Here is an 18,045-nt window from a genome sequence, read left to right as displayed (position 1 = left end):
TATTGCCTGTACAGTCATGTTGTCCGTTTCCACAAATCCCACAGCCCGTTCCTTCAATGTGCCGTTGTGCAGGTATCTGACACATACTGCCACTAGCTCTCTTTTTGACAAGTCTTTGCACTCATCTGCTAAAATCGCATAATATGTGCCCGGCTCATCATGCAAATCTGCCTTTATTTTTTTTAGAAGGAGTGATGCTGCGATTTCCAGTATTTCATTTTGTATTGAGTGGTGCAGTAGTTTACCATTCCTGGGTAATTCATCCAGTCGCCTTTTTATTTCTGGGTCATAGTTGGTAACCAGGTCAAGTAATTCCAAAAAGTTACCCTTGTTTAACGCGTCTGCGTTTTCCCGATGCACACGCAATTAGTGCAGCAGATTAATTGCATATTTCAAGAGAATCGTTCATTTTGGTATAAAAGCATGAAATTTGGTACAGATACTCTCTAAGGGTCACTTTTTGGGAAAAAGATGTTGGCCACGCAAAAATTAAAAATGGCGGCCATTTTTTCAAGATGTTCTGTATTTAGTCTAGTAGGAAGAGGGGGGTATCATGTATCCCCTGGAAATATACTTCTAAACAGTGTTTCTAGATTGGAAAAAATGTGTAGAAAATGATGAGCTATGTTAAAAAGTTGTCAGAATGTCCCATGTATCATTTTTATGCAAATTAGTGCCGCCATTATTGAAAAAACCTAATTTCACTATATCTCAGCCAATATTGCAGATAACTGAACAAATAAGGTGTCTAGACCCATGTTTTGAGGGTCAGAGATCAAAATAAAACTATTCATAAAGTGATCACATGTTGGTGGCATGCTAGTAAGCCAACCTAACCCTTTTACCAATTACAAGACGCCAATATTGGAGATACCAAATAAGGTGTCTAGACAGAGGTTGTTGTGTGTTTAACCAAGGTTTATTTGGATCAAACATCATAATAGAACTCTTCTTGATGTGACCACTCTTCTCTTTCCCATGCCAGATGAACAGTCAAGTAAATGGCGTCTTGTAATTGTACGATGCATCACTCATCATCGTTTTCACTGAAATCATCAGAGTTAAACTCATCCTCTCCTTCCTCTTTCTCCTCCTCTTCCTGTTCATGCTCCCCAGTGTCACGGGGATCAACCAGTGAAGTTGGTAGGATAGGACCACAGGACCATCATCATAGGGTTTTGGTTTTTCCAGAATAGGTTCATCAGCTGGCTTGTACAAGGCGACGCGGTAGTTCACACGTCGATCATGTGGCTTCAGAGCAGAGTGGCATGGAGGAAGGCGAGCCAGGTCAACCTTAGACTTACAAGTGAGTTTCTTGTCCTCCCCCACCATGTTGCGTAACAACTTGGCACGGACAACATCCACTGAAGACTCACGACTCTGTCCAGACATCAGACAGGTGAATTGCTCCAACTGCCTCAGCATCTCAGGCTTGACACTCTAGCAGTCACTGAGTTGACTGAATACGTGAAACCTGGGATTCTTCTTCAAGGGCCCCACTTTCCTTCTCCCTTTGATGGCACTGGTACAGTCTTCTCTACTGAACGCATAGAACCCAAGAAGAGTGGCGCAGTGGTCTTCTCCCAGGGATTCTGCAAGCTCAGAGATGTTGAGAAGTTGTTGGTGTTGGGTTAAAGAAGCTTCCTGGATCTTCACACTGTAGGGGTCTGATGAAGTCAGCTTTAGCAACCTTGCCCACAGCTTCTGCTCGTACTGTAACACGTCCATCTCAACATCAGTGGGGACAGGTGCATTGGAAGCCAGGCAGTAGTAGTATTGCAGAATCCTGGGAGAAGACAACCGCGCCACTCTTCTTGGGTTCTATGTGTTCAGTGGAGAAGACTGTACCAGTGCCATCAAAGGGAGAAGGAAGGTGGGGCCCTTGAAGAAGAATCCCAGGTTTCACGTATTCAGTCAACTCAGTGACTGCTAGAGTGTCAAGCCTGAGATGCTGAGGCAGTTGGAGCAATTCACCTGTCTGATGTCTGGACAGAGTTGTGAGTCTTCGGTGGATGTTGTCCGTGCCAAGTTGCTACGTAACATGGTGGGTTAGGACAAGAAACTCAGTTGCAAGTCTAAGGTTGACCTGGCTCGCCTTCCTCCATGCCACTCTGCTCTGAAGCCACATGATCGACGTGTGAACTACCGTGTCGCCTTGTACAAGCCAGCTGATGAACCTATTCTGGAAAAACCAAAACCCTATGATGAGGCGCAGGGATGGATGAAGACTGATGAAGGAGTGTTGAAACCGGTGTGGTCGTGTGGTCCTATCCTACCAACTTCACTGGTTGATCCCCATGACACTGGGGAGCATGAACAGGAAGAGGAGGAGAAAGAGGAAGGAGTGGATGAGTTTAACTGGTGATTAACTCTGGTGATTTCAGTGAAAACGATGAAGAGTGATGCATAGTGGAGAACCATTTACTTGACTGTTCATCTGGCATGGGAAAGAGAAGAGTGGTCACATCAAGAAGAGTTCTATTATGATGTTTGATCCAAATAAACCTTGGTTAAACACACAACAACCTCTGTCTAGACACCTTATTTGGTATCTCCAATATTGGCGTCTTGTAATTGGTAAAAGGGTTAGGTTGGCTTACTAGCATGCCACCAACATGTGATCACTTTATGAATAGTTTTATTTTGATCTCTGACCCTCAAAACATGGGTCTAGACACCTTATTTGTTCAGTTATCTGCAATATTGGCTGAGATATAGTGAAATTAGGTTTTTTCAATAATGGCGGCACTAATTTGCATAAAAATGATACATGGGACATTCTGACAACTTTTTAACATAGCTCATCATTTTCTACACATTTTTTCCAATCTAGAAACATTGTTTAGAAGTATATTTCCAGGGGATACATGATACCCCCCTCTTCCTACTAGACTAAATACAGAACATCTTGAAAAAATGGCCGCCATTTTTAATTTTTGCGTGGCCAACATCTTTTCCCCAAAAAGTGACCCTTAGAGAGTATCTGTACCAAATGTCATGCTTTTATACCAAAATGAACGATTGTCTCACTAATCTGCTGCACTAAATGGGATTTCTTGTTTTGCACAGAACAGGACGAGATCTATTACCATCATGATGTGCTGTCTGTGTCTTTCAATGAAGGATTTGTCGCTGGCATCGTTGCTCAGCTGGTTAACAATATTTCCCCGTCCTGGCTGGTGACTTTGCTTAAAACCATCCATTTTTTCCAGGGCTGCAGCATGTGCCCTGCTGGCTTCATGTTTGCCACAACCCTCAGATATATGTTTCCAGTCTTTGAAACCCGCATTTATGAATCTGTCTTCATAAGCTGCTTCAGGGAAATGACGACAAGTCTTACAAAACACAGCATCTCTTGAGATGCTGTACTCCAGCCACGGGAATTTGGAGTACCACCTGTCAGAAAAACTCCTAGCTTTCCCCGATATGTGTGTGGCTGGGAAGGTACGGAGTTTGGGCTGGCTTGCGGGCTCATCTATTGATGACAGGTCTAGCGGAGGTTGCTGGGGAACGGCGTTTGTTCTAGGCTGCTGAACCCTGTATCCTATAACACATTAAGCGCTATCATAAGTTAACTTACTGCCAATATTATTTTTCCCTCCAGAAAATTTACATACAGACAGCCAGACAGTAACGTTAATGCAACCTGATATCAGAAATTCCACGGATTTCTGTGAGATCAGATTGCATTAACATTAAGTTAGACTGTTAGGCTACTTGCCTTGCTGCCGGTGTGAGGGGGTGACTACGGGAGGTGATGGGGAGAGAGCGGCTGAACTGGATGGTAACTCATTTGAGGAGGCAGGAGTTTCCTCCTCTTGCTCCTCGGAGTGTTTCTTAGTAAATTTAAAAGAAAATAAACTGCTTTGCTTGGCCATTGTCATAGATATTGTCATAAAGCATCGTAAAACTTGCCAAATCGCTCTGCTTGTCCGGCGTCTCCCTCTTAGTTACCGTTGCTAACTCATGATTGGTCAGAGGCGGCTCTGAGGCGGGAGTCCGGGACTCAGCCTGTCGGCAGGCGCCACACGTGGGGTAGAAGCCGCTGATTGGCTGAGAAGCTTTCATTCAAAGCTTTCCTTGGGATGCTTATTGGATGAACAGCTAGAATGGGTGGGCCCAGCCTAAAATGGGTGGGCCTGGGCCCACCCGGGCCCATTAGTAGCGCTGCGGCTGGAGGAGAAAGGAGAGGGCTCTGTGTAACCAGATGTGTCCCCAGCAGTCTAAGCCTATAGCAGCGTAGCTATAAAATGGTTCAGAGCTACCTGAACCAGCCCTAACTAAAAGCCCTGTCATAAAGGAAGGTCTTAAGTCTAGACTTAAATGTAGTTAGAGTGTCTGCCTCTTTGACCCATGGAGAGAGCTGGTTCCACAGTAAAGGAGCCCGGTAACTGAAGGCTCTACCTCCCAGTCTGTTTTTAGAGATACTGGGAGTCACTAACAGACCTGCGTTCTGGGAGCGGAGTGCTCTGGTAGGACAGTAAGGAATGATTAGTTCTTTCAGATAGGTTGGAGCTTTATCGTTAAGAGCCTTATAAGTCAGCAGAAGGATTTTGAAGTCTATTCTAAATCCTACAGGAAGCCAGTGGAGAGAAGCTAAAGTGGGAGAGATGTGCTCTCTCTTCCTAACTCCTGTCAAAACCCTTGCTGCGGCATTCTGGACCAGCTGGAGACTCTTTAGAGAGTTTTTCGGACATCCTGACAGGAGAGAGTTGCAGTAGTCTAGCCTAGAAGTGACAAATGCATGCACCAGTTTCTCAGCATCACTCTGGGAGAGGATATTCCTAATCTTAGCAATACTGCGCAGATGGAAGAAGGCGGTCCTAGTGTTTTATGTTTCGTGTTTTATGTGGCAGCTGAAGGAAAGGTCCTGGTCAAAAATAACTCCAAGGTTCCTTGCAGTTGTACTTGAGGTCTCATTCATTTCATTTATTTATTTAAAAAGGACAGTGTGCAGTGACATTAGTTATTGAAACAATAAAAAGATGGCTGCACCAGATTTAGCGGAGCCGCTGATTTCCATCTGTAGTCCTGTAGCGACAAACATCAAACATAACAATTACGAATTGACAGACAAACGGTTACGACAAACATGGCAATTGGTAAGCCTACATAGTACATAACAACATTGCAGTTTTAAAGGCCTACCTGAAGTGCGCTAAGAGGTGGTTAAAGGAATAAAGTATTAGAGTGCAATAAAAATTAATCAAATACATGAGTTTTACATAAAGTGCTGAGTGTTCAAGTGCATAGGATATCAACAAAGTGCTTATGATCAGTGCAATTAAGTTGCGGAGGAGAAGAGAGTCAGGGTGATGCCATCTAGAGTAGCGATCTGATTAGAGAACGAGTCCCTGAGGTGTTTAGGTCCAAACACGATGACCTCAGTTTTATCTGAATTCAGTAGCAAGAAGTTAGAGGACATCCAGGATCTAATGTCTTTCAGACAGTCTTGCAGATTGATGAGGCGGCTTCTGTCATCTGGCTCCATGGACAAGTAGAATTGCGTATCATCCGCATAACACTGAAAATAGAATAGTAGAAGGAATAGTAAGGTCATAATATCTCAGCTCACATGTTCACTGGTTGGTTAAAGAAGATGCTGAGGTTTATTACAGGACTGGACAGAGGTCACAGAAGGTCACAGGACACTGGGAATAAAGCTTTTATTAATAGTGTCTGTTCAGTCCTGTTGAGCTCAAGTGATCACCTGGAAAACATGGAAACAGAAAAATACCGCCACATGAACATCGTTCATCTGATTTGTTTTACTCTGACTTTTCATTATTTCTCTAAAGCTAAACTGATTTTTCAAACACTCTTACATATCAGTCACAATGTTAGAGGTATCAGGGAAACTATTCATGTTTGCAATGCTAATTATATAATGAAAAGTCATAATCATTCATCATTTGCTCAGTGACATATTTGCCAAATATTGATCTTCTTAGTGTCTTTACATACACAATGTATTTTCTATACTTGGTGTTTTTCTTCTTCTATACATTTGTTGTACTTTGAGTGACAGACAGCACTTTGATGAGCTCCAGCTGTTTTAATCTGCTCCTGATATAAAGTTGACTGTAAATGTAGAGACTAAGTTGAATGTTTGTGTGTAACCACTGTGTGTGTGTGTGTGTGTGTGTGTGTGTGTGTGTGTGTGTGTGTGTGTGTGTGTGTGTGTGTGTGTGTGCGTGTGTGTAGAAGCAGCTGAGAGTCGATGGTTGACGAGTGTGAGCAGGGCTGTTTCCTGAACAAAGTGAAACTGACCTGAGTTCAGTAGAGTGAGCTCAGTCCACACAGCATCAGCCCTTCAGTCCTGTAGTGTTGGCTCCACCTGGTGGTCACTACACAAACCAGCAGATACACACTGGATGAGTGTTGGCGATGAAGCTGGACTGAACATGAGCTCTGATGGTGGAGTGTGTTTCTCTGCTCAGTCACAATAAAGTCCAAGTGTTTGAGGAACAAAGACTAACAGACATTTATTGAATCAAGTTGAGCAGAAGCTTCAACAGAGTGAAGAAGCAGCTGATGATCCAGTCAAGACTCTGATCAAACTCATTTCATCAAGCTCAGCTTTTATTCAGGATTCACAGAAAACTGCATCAATCAGGACACGACTTCATGTTCAGTAACACAACAGAGTCAGTTCACTTCAATATGGCTGCTTCACTGATATAGCATCGCAATAAAGCAACAATCAATAAAACAACAACAACCACAGAGGAGACTAACATCAGGGAGGGAGGGGCTGCTGTACTCGGCATCATTTTATCAAGCCGACAAGTTTAAACACAGAAACAAGTAGATTACACTGGTTCAGTTGATAAACATCTCATCACACATTATTATTACACACAAGTATTGCTTGTGTTACATTCTAACTTTTTTCTTTTTTTAATTTTCAGCCTTCAGTATTTTTTTTTCTTATTTTGACTGTTTATGAGGACAACACTGTGGTTCAGCTTGTCTTAAAGTTAATGATCAGATAGAGAATCTGTCATATCCCACTGAGGCATCTTTCATCCATTCGACGTTTGTTCTTCCTCAGTTTCTGGATCTTCTCTGTGTCTCCTTTGTCCTTCATCTTCTCAATCAGGAAGTCCAAGTGGACATGAATGGACGCTGAATCCACCTTCAGGGCCATCTCATCCAGTCTGATCAGATGGCGGTAGGCCTCTTCAAGACACCGATCTTTGTCGCCCGTCAGATCTTTCATTTCCTCCTCTAGATTCTCCAGGAGACTCAACTTCGTCACTCTTTCAGTTTGGTTCCTTTCATACTTGTCTTTCATGTTTTGTTGGGTCATCTTAACTTTTCTTGTCTTGTTCACATAGATCATTTGTTCTTTCACATGATCTGATACAGGACATTTGTTTTTACAAACAGTGCAGCGTCCTTTTTGTATCTTGTCACAGTCTCTGGGATACCAGGCCATTGTACATGGATGGTGACAGTTCTCTTTACAGATGTTACAGGTAACAGCTCCACTCCAACCAAGGAACCACCGCATACCCCCAAAGATCTCCTCTTTGTCTCTGTAGACCTCATCAACTTCTACAATGAAGTTTGCATTCATCTTCATCTTACCTTCATGTTTCTTCAGACCTTCTTGAATCTGTCTGATCTCAGTCTGTTTCAGTTCAATATTCTCAACTCTCTCCTGCAGGACCTGGATGCATTCTCTCAGTCTGATGTGTTCGTTCAACACATCCACAGTTTTCTCCAGTTTCTGAGCCTCAGTTTTTTCCAAGACGTCCTTAAATCCACTCAGTCCCTCCATGGATACTTGCCAGGCAAACTTTAAAGTCATCTTTGTTTTCTTTGTTCTCTGTGTGGTCTGTGTGTTGTTGAACAGGAAGTAAACTGGTTCATTCTTCTCATCTCTGGCACATTTAATACCTGCAGCATTGAGAGCTTCAAACGCGTTTTCAGGTGGTAGTCCATCTGAGTGTGTGATCAGAGCCACGATGTTCTTCTCCATGTCGTTTCCAAACAGAGACATCACTGAATTGAAGATGTACATCAGTCGGTCACTCAGACGATTATCTGACGCCTTCATCACCAGACCCACTGCGCTGAGTTCTTCAACTCCTTCTTCTGAGCGGAACAAGTCAAATAATCTCTGACTGACCTTGAGGTCACGCCCTAAGCCTCTGGTGTCTCCAAATCCAGGAGTATCAATGATGGTCAGAGAGAAGGGCAGAGTTTGACCTTCAAAACCAAAGATCTCGTACACCACCACATCTGATGTGTGACTCACACTCTGACTTCTCTTCTCGTCCTCTACCACCTCAAACCAGATGTCGTCTTGAAACTTCACTCCCATGGCGTAGTTGACCAGAGTGTTGATCAGAGTAGACTTTCCTGCTCCTGTTTCACCAACCAATAAGATGGTTTTGTTCACTTTGTTTGGCTTTTTCTCACCAATAGTCTTTCTGGTCAGAGTTCCAAACTGTTTTGTCTTTGGTCTCAGCTGGTGCAGAGCAGGAGATCCTGAATGGTTCGAGGAATATTGGGAGATGATGTCCTTGTATTTCTCTGAGACGTTACTAATTCTGTGGAAAAAGAATAGTTCAGTCCACATTTCAAATATATGTTGAACTCATTAAGTTGTCTTAAATTCTGTAGCTAGGCTATCTCTTTCTGTACATTTGTCTGTTTCTCCGTAGATCAGGACGACTCCTGCCCTTTTGACACATTTACAAATTCATAATTAAGAATAAATTAGTTCTGTCCCTGATGTGAAGTCTCCTCAGTTTCTTGAGTAGTTTGTTGTGTCACCGTTACTTTCAGTCACTGTGTGTTGTTGCTGCCTGGTGTTACTCACGTTGCCATGGTGATTCCTGGTGCAGAGCTCCACGCGGTGAAGGTGAAACAGGTGTGATGGTTTCTGGGCTTTGGTCTCTGCATCAGATGAAAAACAATCAGTGGAAGCTGAACAACAGACTGGTTCATCAGTGAGGAAAGAACAGGACAGAAGAAAATGGAGCGGACCAACTCTCAGTTCCATGTGAAGCTGTTTTCAGACCTGGAGCTGCTCTGATCTGGTCTCAGTCAGTTCATCAGTAAACTGTGTTTCCTCTCAGCTCATGACTCTCAGAGAAAAGACCAGACAGTAAAACAGGTGAAGGAAGCTGAGCAGGTTCTCAGTCTGAGTGTGTTGGATAATACACACTTCATTTCAATCAATAAAGAAATGTGTTGTTTGTTCAGGTTTGTGTCACAAACAGTCTGTGTCAGATTGTCTTTTGGTTTTTACAATGAAACCGTTCAAGTTTGTTTTGGTGGATTTTCTCTTCAGAAACAGCTGAAGAAGAAAGAAACAAGTGGTTTTCTGACTTTAACTATGAGCTGTTTTTATTTTTCATGGTCAAAATGTGGATTTTCTACTTTAAACTATTGTAATTGATTGCAAAATTAGGAACGCCCTCGAGTGCACATGAGTCACTAAACATATGAATACACTGATTCTGATGTGGGGGGGAAAACTAGGCATTTCTGACATAGCCTATATCAACAGATAAATGAACAATTAACACATGGACACAGGATTAAAGCTGGAAAATACATTTTTCACTTCATGGGATATTTAAAGAATTGACCAGATATTTAAATCCATCTAATAAAGTGAAACACACAATTATTCCAATCATAAAACATGAAAACATCTCAAATTTCCACATGTCTCATGTCTTTCATTTATCAACATTAATGAATTGTTAAGTTCTACCATGAAGCTCTAATTGTTAATCAATGGAAAAAATATAGTTGAAGATTATGTGAAGTGAATCTCCTGATGTAGTTAAGTTTCCCATCATTCCTCTGTGTGTGTGTGTGATCTTACCTGTGTTGTTGGCTTCAGGAAGCTCTGTGATGCTGAGGAGGAGAAGGAGCAGGAGGAGTGGAGGGGAGTCGGTCTTCACAGCTTTTATACCTGCAGGAGGCGTCCACTCTGTGCTCACATGATTTCACACACAAACTGCAAATTCAAGAAACCTCTCAAGGATGATGCAGTCACCAAACCAGCTGAGCTGCATTACAATTACCATGATGTGTGGCACTTGATCATTTTATACAAAGGACCTAACACAACTACATTAACAGCACAGAACCAAAATGAAAAACCCATTTCTAATCCCTAACTGTACTTTTACAGACTAACTGTAGTTTTATAGGATAAATGTATTTCTATACTGTCATTTTACCAAACCAACATGGAGGCTATTTAAACAAAGTAACAAGAAGATTACACTGATTCACTTTTAACCCTTTGATGCATGAATTATGAAAACCTCAATCGGGATTTTTTCCCTATGTGTTTTTGTTGCTCTTGGGGCATGAAAAAACTATATATGATCTTTATTTCATTTCAATTTTTTAAAATCCAGATTTCTCAAAGTTGAGTGGAGAACATGCATTCAAATACACTGTATTAATAATAACACAGTAATAACATAGCAATACAGTAATAACTGTGGAAGAAAATATTCATCTGGTGTAGTGAAGAGAGCAAACCCTACACCTATGACTGTCTCTGACACCACACCCCACTAGTTTGGCCTATTGATCTGTTCCTCTCAAAACGATGGCACTCACTGGTATTATGGTGCTACTTTCACCAACAAAGCACCTCATCTCTGTCTTCATCTTGGTAATTAAGTCATATGTCTCTTGTTAATCCACTCATATGTGTGACAATAGGACTTCCCTGTCTCTTGATGATCAACGTCTCTTGTTAAGTCAATCAATACCTTTGTTCCTCAATCATCATCAGCGCCGTCGTATAGGGGGGAAAGGTGATGACAATTATAAGGGCCCACAGCCCGCTGGGGCCCACACACAGCCCCCAGTATCCTCTATGACAAAATTATTATGCATACACTGAACTAATATATATTCATACGAATTAATCCGAATTAAAACAAAGCCACAAGTCATACAATATTTTAATTTTAATCATTTCAATAACCCCCCTGACCCCTTCTTTAAAATGGTTTGGTCCACACAGCGGTTCGTTCTTCCTCCTCGGAAAAAAGTGAGCGCGAGCGAACTCCAGCAGGGTTAGGATCAGGGTTGCCAGGTCCGCGGTTTTCCCGCTGAATGTGGCTAATGGCTATGCTCTGTATCCCCCAATTGGGGGCTTTTATTTGTCTCTGTCAGTACTACAGCAAATTAATTATATAACTGTAAATACATAGTATACTTACATCATTGAGTTTGAGCTAAAGTATCCAATACTCTATATTAACTTATGACAGACATGGCAACCCTGGTTAGGATGGCCCCCAAAAAGCATAAGTCTGGACACCAGAAAAGAGTTGAGGAGGAGGCCAGGAGTAGGAGCAGCAGAGCAGGGGCCCAGGATATCAAAAACTTTTTACTAAGAATGGTGAGAGTAAAACTACCGAGGGTGGCTGAATCAATTAGCATACTTCAATGTTGGGGCTGCCCAGCAGCCAGCAGCCAGTCAGCCCAGCACAGGTGCTGGCAATGAGGACGACGAGCAGCCCAGCTGCTCCACATCATCATCTACTCTGCCTGAGTATAAGAGGAGGCTGAGAGGAGGCGCCCGTTGCTTGAACGTTGACTATTGTGGTCAGTTTAGCCGGCTGTGTCCTAGCAGCATTCTCAGCGCTCGTAAATCTTCGAAAAGACTGTGTAGTGTTTCTTTGCTAACCCTGTTCTCTTTTTTGTTTGTTCCAGGCTCCCTCCGCAAAACCAGTGTCTCCTCGCTTCCTCCACGCCTTCCAAGCCCCTCACCTTCACCCCCACCAAACCACCACGTGGACCCTCCACCCTCTCACCTCTCCCTGGATACCCCCTCTCTCTCTCCTCGGCCCAGCTCCACTCCCACGTAACGCCCTTTAATAAATTTGTTAAACTTGAAGCACGATTCTGTGTCTTTGTCTCTGGGGTACCTGGCACATTTGGCTACTGTTACTTTAGAGCCTAACAGAACGTTCAAGCCAATATGAGCCAAGCCGGGTCCCCAGGGGCAGGGAACCAGACTCCTGCAGAATTAGGAGGTTTGATTGCCAAGCAGGCCTATGACCTTGCCGAGCTGCAGCAGGAGTTGAAGACGGCCTTTCCCACTGTGCAAAGTCGAATTACAGTGCTGGAAAATGCCTCCCGTTCCACAGTAGGATCTGTGGCGTCCCTTTCCACCCAAGTGAGCGCCATCTCCGGAGCTTTGGCCGACATTCAGAAATCCCTGGATACCCTTACAGCCCAAACCCCTGTCAGCGGACTTCCAGATCCCGTCGCCAACACCAGCCCCTGCCCTCCCAGTGCAGCAGCGGGTTCTGCGGCCTCCCCAGTCCAAGCGCGCCCCCAATCTGAGCCCAACTTAGTCAGCCCTAGGCCTTTCGACAGAGATTTCAACCACTGTCGGGGTTTCCTCGCTCAATGTGAGTTACTTTTCACTCATCTGCCGTCCAGATATTCTTCCGATGGGTCTAGGATTGCCTTGGTCATGTCTCTTCTTGTTGATGAGGCCCTGTAGACGGGAAGGACGCCGCCAGTCATTTGCTGGTAATCCGTCAGGGGTCTCGCTCTGTGGCTCAGTATACCCTGGAGTTCCGGATCCTGGCAGCGGAGAGCCGATGGGACACCAATGCTCTTCTCAGTGTTTATCGCAAGGGGCTGAGTGATGCCATTAAGGATCTCATTGTCCGTGACTGCCCTGAGACCCTCAACGACTTAATCTCCCTGGCCCTCCAGATGGACTCCCGGCTTCAGGAACGACGCACAGACAGAGTCCATCGAGGCTCTCCTCGCCAACCCTCTCACCGCCCAGCTACGGAAGTTCCCACTCTGTTTTCCGCCAGCCGAGCTCAGCCCCCTCCTTCACCTCTGCGTTCCCCGGCTCCTTCTACACCTGGCCCAGGGGAACCCATGGAGATCGGCCGATCATGACTCACACCAGAGGAGAGGGAACAGAGACTGAACAACAGGCTGTGTCTCTACTGTGGTGAGTCAAGTCATTTCATTCGCTCTTGCCCCACTCGCCCAAAACAGCTTGAGGACATGTGACATTTTGATCTGTCATCGTTATCATCACCCTCGCTGGGTCTCGAACTCACAACCTCTGACACCAAGAACCAGCTCCTAACTCGCTGAGTTAATTGGCTGGTAGTGAGACCTGCTGTGTAGCTTCATTTATTCACTCAGGTGAGTCAGTGCCTGGGCAGCTGTTGTGATGAAATGGTCAAAAGTCAGAAATTCAGTCATCTAAACAAAAATCTGATAATACATAAATTGCATCTTGACAGCATGGAAATGTTGGTGATTTGTTTTTAATGATAAGTGTTTTGCTTCATAAGAGAAAATATGATGTTTATAAATTCTACTCTCACATTGACTGCAGTTGTTTCCATGAGAGCAGAATTCAAAATGTTCTCAAAAATTCGGTTTTTGAGATAAAATTCAGATATTTGCCAAACTTCATCAACCATGACTCCAGAATATTGTCATTTTTTTTTCAGGAAGATTGAAAATGTATTTATCAAGAATTTGATGGTATATGTTTACAGTAGTGTTTACAGTCAAACGTTTTCATGCACTGTAGGCTCAATTTTTGCTTAATCAAAAATCCGAGAAACAAGTTTTGTGGAGGACGGTCTGGAGATGCTCTGTAGCAAGTTTGGTGTCAATTGAGCAAAACTTGTGGGAGGAGATACATTTTAAAAGTTTTACAGTTATTGAAAAAAACAGAGTGATGGACTTCATAATTTGTAATAAGTTTAAGTGGACAAAAGTTTCAGCAGTATTGAGGCTACATTGTGGTGAAGTTTCAACACTGTAACATCTACCGTTGGTTTGGTAGGAATTTTTAAAGTTTTTAAATTTAAACGCTTATTGTGCCCCCCCTAGGAGGGGGGGGCACATGTCCTTGGAGTTGAGTGAATCTGGCATGGGACTGAACCTTTGTGCAAAGTTTGGTGAGTTTTCGCCCATGGGAAGTATGACTTCCTTGGAAAAAGAAAGAAAGAAAGAAAGAAAGAAAGAAAGAAAGAAAGAAAGAAAGAAAGAAAGAAAGAAAGAAAGAAAGAAAGAAAGAAAGAAAGAAGAATTCCTCGGAATACAATAGTGTCCCGGCAGCTTAGCTGCCCGGACCCTAAAGAAAGAAAGAAAGAAGAAGAAGAAGAAGAAGAAGAAGAAGAAGAAGAAGAAGAAGAAGAAGAAGAAGAAGAAGAAGAAGAAGAAGAAGAAGAAGAAGAAGAAGAAGAAGAAGAAGAAGAAGAAGAAGAAGAAGAAGAAGAAGAAGAAGAAGAAGAAGAAGTCCTAGGAATACAATAGTGTCCCGGCAGCTTAGCTGCCCGGACCCGAAAGAAAGAAAGAAGAAGAAGAATTCCTAGGAATACAATAGTGTCCCGGCAGCTTAGCTGCCCGGACCCTAAAGAAAGAAAGAAAGAAGAAGAAGAAGAAGAAGAAGAAGAAGAAGAATTCCTAGGAATACAATAGTGTCCTGGCAGCTGCGCTGCCCGGACCCTAATGATGGCATTGCTTTTGTATTGGATTGCATTAGATTGTTGCTAAAAAAAAAATGCTTGTTGTATATAGAAATATCTGTGAAGGTTCTTGTTCGTCCAGGTCATAGTTATCTCTCAGAGTTGAATCCGGTCATCTCCACTTCAGTCGGTCAGTCAGTTCATGCTCTTCTGACTAGATTAAGCTAGTCTGACTATGGGGGGGTCGTGGCGCACACAATGAATGCAGTGTTTCCCTTACATTAATTTATTAGTGGCGGCCCGCCACAAATAAATTGCGTCCGCCGCAAATAGATTTTTCGGCTTTTGGCTCGACCAACGCAATATCGTTTCGTTCCTTTTTCTCCGCATAGCACTCTTTGTCCGTTATTGGCATTCACACACACAGAGAGAAGCATGCATGACAGCAGTACATGGTCAACTCTGAGAGATATATTAGAAGTATCATGCTATTTTCATTAAGGGAAACCTGAAAGGCAAAAGTTAATCTTTGGAATTCTACAAAATCTGTGATTTCATAGATTGGTTGTGTCCTTTCTTTCTCCCCTATGTAAAGGATACTGATGGTGCTGCTGTCCAGAGGGAGCTTGAGCAAGTTACCCATGGCATCTACAGCATCAGAGTTGAGGGAGGTGATGCCACCACCACACCTCCAGCTGATGTTGGCATAGTGATCGAGGATGTTGAAGTTCTACATGACCTGGGAGACGTCGCCTCTGCATATGAACTCTTAATGGGTGTAGCACTGAACCTCAGTTATCCTAAGGAACTGTACTTCAGAGGCTCTTCCTTCAACTGGATGCTGGCAGACTCTCAACCAAGGTACAGATGCTCAAGAACAAACTGTATGAATGAACCAAACATTGATCTGGATGCCGAATGTGAATAAAATGGTTATCTGTTAGAAAATAGCAGAGTTGTTTATGCTGCATTAAGGTGGTTTATAATTGTTAATGTTGGGTAACAATGTGCAGCTCACAACTTGTCCACCAGAGCGTTGTGGAGTTGTTGGATTGTGTATTTGATGAGTTTGATGAGGGAAACCAAGAAATTCCTTCAGCCTCCGTAGCGTAGCTCTGAGCAGCTCACGGCTCTGCTCCACCGTTCTAAAAATAGCTTGCACCGACAATTAAAGGTAATGAACCTACTGCTATGACGATAGCGATTATGGCAATGGGCCAATTTGCCAAAATGTTGAACTATTCCTTTAATTTAAGTACATTTCAGGGTATTCCCTCCACAATATTAAAATAAAAGTTGACAGCAGCAGGTGTCATGGTTAAATTATCATGCTGTTACAAAAAAAATGGAGAACTGCAAGCCTGTTGTATTGTGGGACTGCAGTTGGATGGTAGTTTAAAACTGTTAGTGTTGAACCATGCTGCACCATAATGTCTTGTGGGGTATTATTTTGTACCAAGTGGCAACAAAATGTTGAATGTATATTGGTGAATAAAGGAAATAACAAATATGTTGGGTTTACTAAATTAATTTGTGTGGAACCTGTTGACAAACTAGAATTAGGTCAGACTAATAAGTATAAGTTAAATTGGATGAAAACCTATTTTAATAAATTGAACTTAAATGTATTATGTTGAAAGGACAAATGTAAAATATGTAGCCTGTAAATATATTATTTATGTCCATATAACATAACTAAATTAGATTGGGTGAGCTTAAATTGAATTCTGAAAGATATTGGTAACCAGTGCAGCGAGGCGAGTATGGGAGTGAGAGGGGATGGGGAAAAAATTTAGATTAGGATTGATGTATTTATATTAGGGCTGGGACTCGATTAAAAATATTAATTGAATTAATTAGAGGCTTTGTAATTAATTAATCACAATTAATCGCATTTTAATCGCATATAAATATTTGACCTGAGAACAGTGAGAAGCATTTTTTTTTCACATGGATTTTAGTATACCATTGAATGACTGAATATATAAGCTTAATTCAGACAAATGTCCAGACCCTTGGGGAGTTTCGTTCCATTTGCTTTAACACAGATGGAAATGATCAACAAAAAGAAAACAGGGTGGCCACAAATGGCCAGGTTCAAGCCCAGAGGGTTAAGCAACAAAACATGTTTTTTTTCAAGGTGGTACTTACCCAAGACCAACAGACTAGGGATGCAAATTATCGATTAATTCATTAATCGATATTTGATACGTACAGATTAAAGGGTCTTTCCTGCCAATACACTATGATGATTACTGTAGTAGGCTACTTAAATCACAGTAGCATTTACTGATTTGTTGAACTCAGCAGCCAGATGTAAACATTAATAAAACTCAGTAACCAATCACACAGCTCCATGTTGTCTCTGTGTGATGTTCAGGGACAGTTCAGGCTGTTTCCCACAGGATTTCAGGGGGGGGCAATATAGCGCTGCAGCTGAGCAATTAGCGCGATTTTAGCATGCACCCCTGTCTGTGATCTATGTGCATGCAGAGATCAGTGATGGTGCTTTAAATAACCATGCTAGCGTTTCACCAGCTCTCATCTCTGCCAGTCAGCCTCTCAAACTGCCGCCTCTCTCGCGTGCGGGCGCACCGCACATAGACAAATTTTTTTTTTTTCTGTGAGAGACTGTGGCGGGCCCAAACGATGGGAAACACTGGGTCAGAACAGTCTGAAGACAGACAGCTCTGAAATGCACCATGAAACACTGACAGGTCTGTAGCTACGTCTTGACCACATGTCAGCTGTTCAGCTGCAGCAGAGGAAACTCCGCTGCTCTCAGCTTCCCCGTGACTAGTGCTTTTTTTTTTTTTTATTAAATTAACTAAAATAGGGCAGGATACTGTAAACCAGCGCGGGTCCGGTGTGTTTATCAAAGCTTGGTCACCATGAGGCACCGGGTCGGTTTGAGCTGCGGTCAGGCTGCATTAAAACTCCTCAGGCAGTGATCAGTGTCAGAGGCTTTAACTCGTTACTCACTGGTTTCTGTGTTAGCGATGATACAGGCTGAGGCCAGTATACAACAGGTAACAGTGGTGTTGTCTCTTTTCACCTCCTCTCTCCCTTGCAGTGATCAGTGCATGGATGTATTATAGGATCAGTGTTTATATTAACGGGATCAGTGTTGGCGGCTTGTTAAATGATTGTGCTCCAGTGTAATCAGTACGCCTGAAACTCATCCAGTCAGAAACGTTCCGTGGTGCAAAATAAGTGCGATTAAAATGCGTTATTTTTTTTTAACGCGTCATTTTTTGTGTGTAATTAATTAATCGTAATTAACGCGTTAAAGTCCCGGCCCTAATTTATATGTATTTATTACTGTTGTTTTAGCCCTGACTGCACTTTATATTTTATATTTTTATATTCTATATCTATCTGTGCCTTTTTAATGTATGATCGGTGCTGTGCTGCTTGCTGGAACCTCAATTTCCCTGAGGGTAACCTCCCAAGGGATTAATAAAGTATTATCTATCTATCTATCTATCTATCTATCTATCTATCTATCTATCTATCTATCTATCTATCTATCTATCTATCTATCTATCTATCTATCTATCTATCTATCTATCTATCTAAAATGGCAAAT

At 42.7% G+C, this 18,045-nt stretch overlaps 1 protein-coding gene across 1 annotated transcript; it reads right to left on the bottom strand.

Annotated features, from left to right (window-relative positions):
* Window positions 1–7,003: 7,003 nt before the first annotated feature.
* LOC146959910 (uncharacterized) lies at window positions 7,004–9,907 on the bottom strand. The gene is made up of 3 exons (XM_085772793.1): window positions 9,851–9,907; window positions 8,834–8,910; window positions 7,004–8,561 (listed from the first exon to the last, which is right to left on the bottom strand). Exons 2-3 carry the CDS (start codon window positions 8,839–8,841, stop codon window positions 7,004–7,006), a joined length of 1,566 nt encoding a protein of 521 aa, XP_085628919.1. The 5' UTR covers window positions 8,842–8,910; window positions 9,851–9,907.
* Window positions 9,908–18,045: the final 8,138 nt, after the last annotated feature.

The sequence above is a fragment of the Trachurus japonicus genome, unplaced genomic scaffold (assembly GCF_045865225.1).
Source record: "Trachurus japonicus isolate A0001 unplaced genomic scaffold, Traja_1.0 AP030914.1".
Lineage (NCBI taxonomy): Eukaryota > Metazoa > Chordata > Actinopteri > Carangiformes > Carangidae > Trachurus > Trachurus japonicus.
This window is presented reverse-complemented; position numbering and strand designations above follow the sequence as displayed.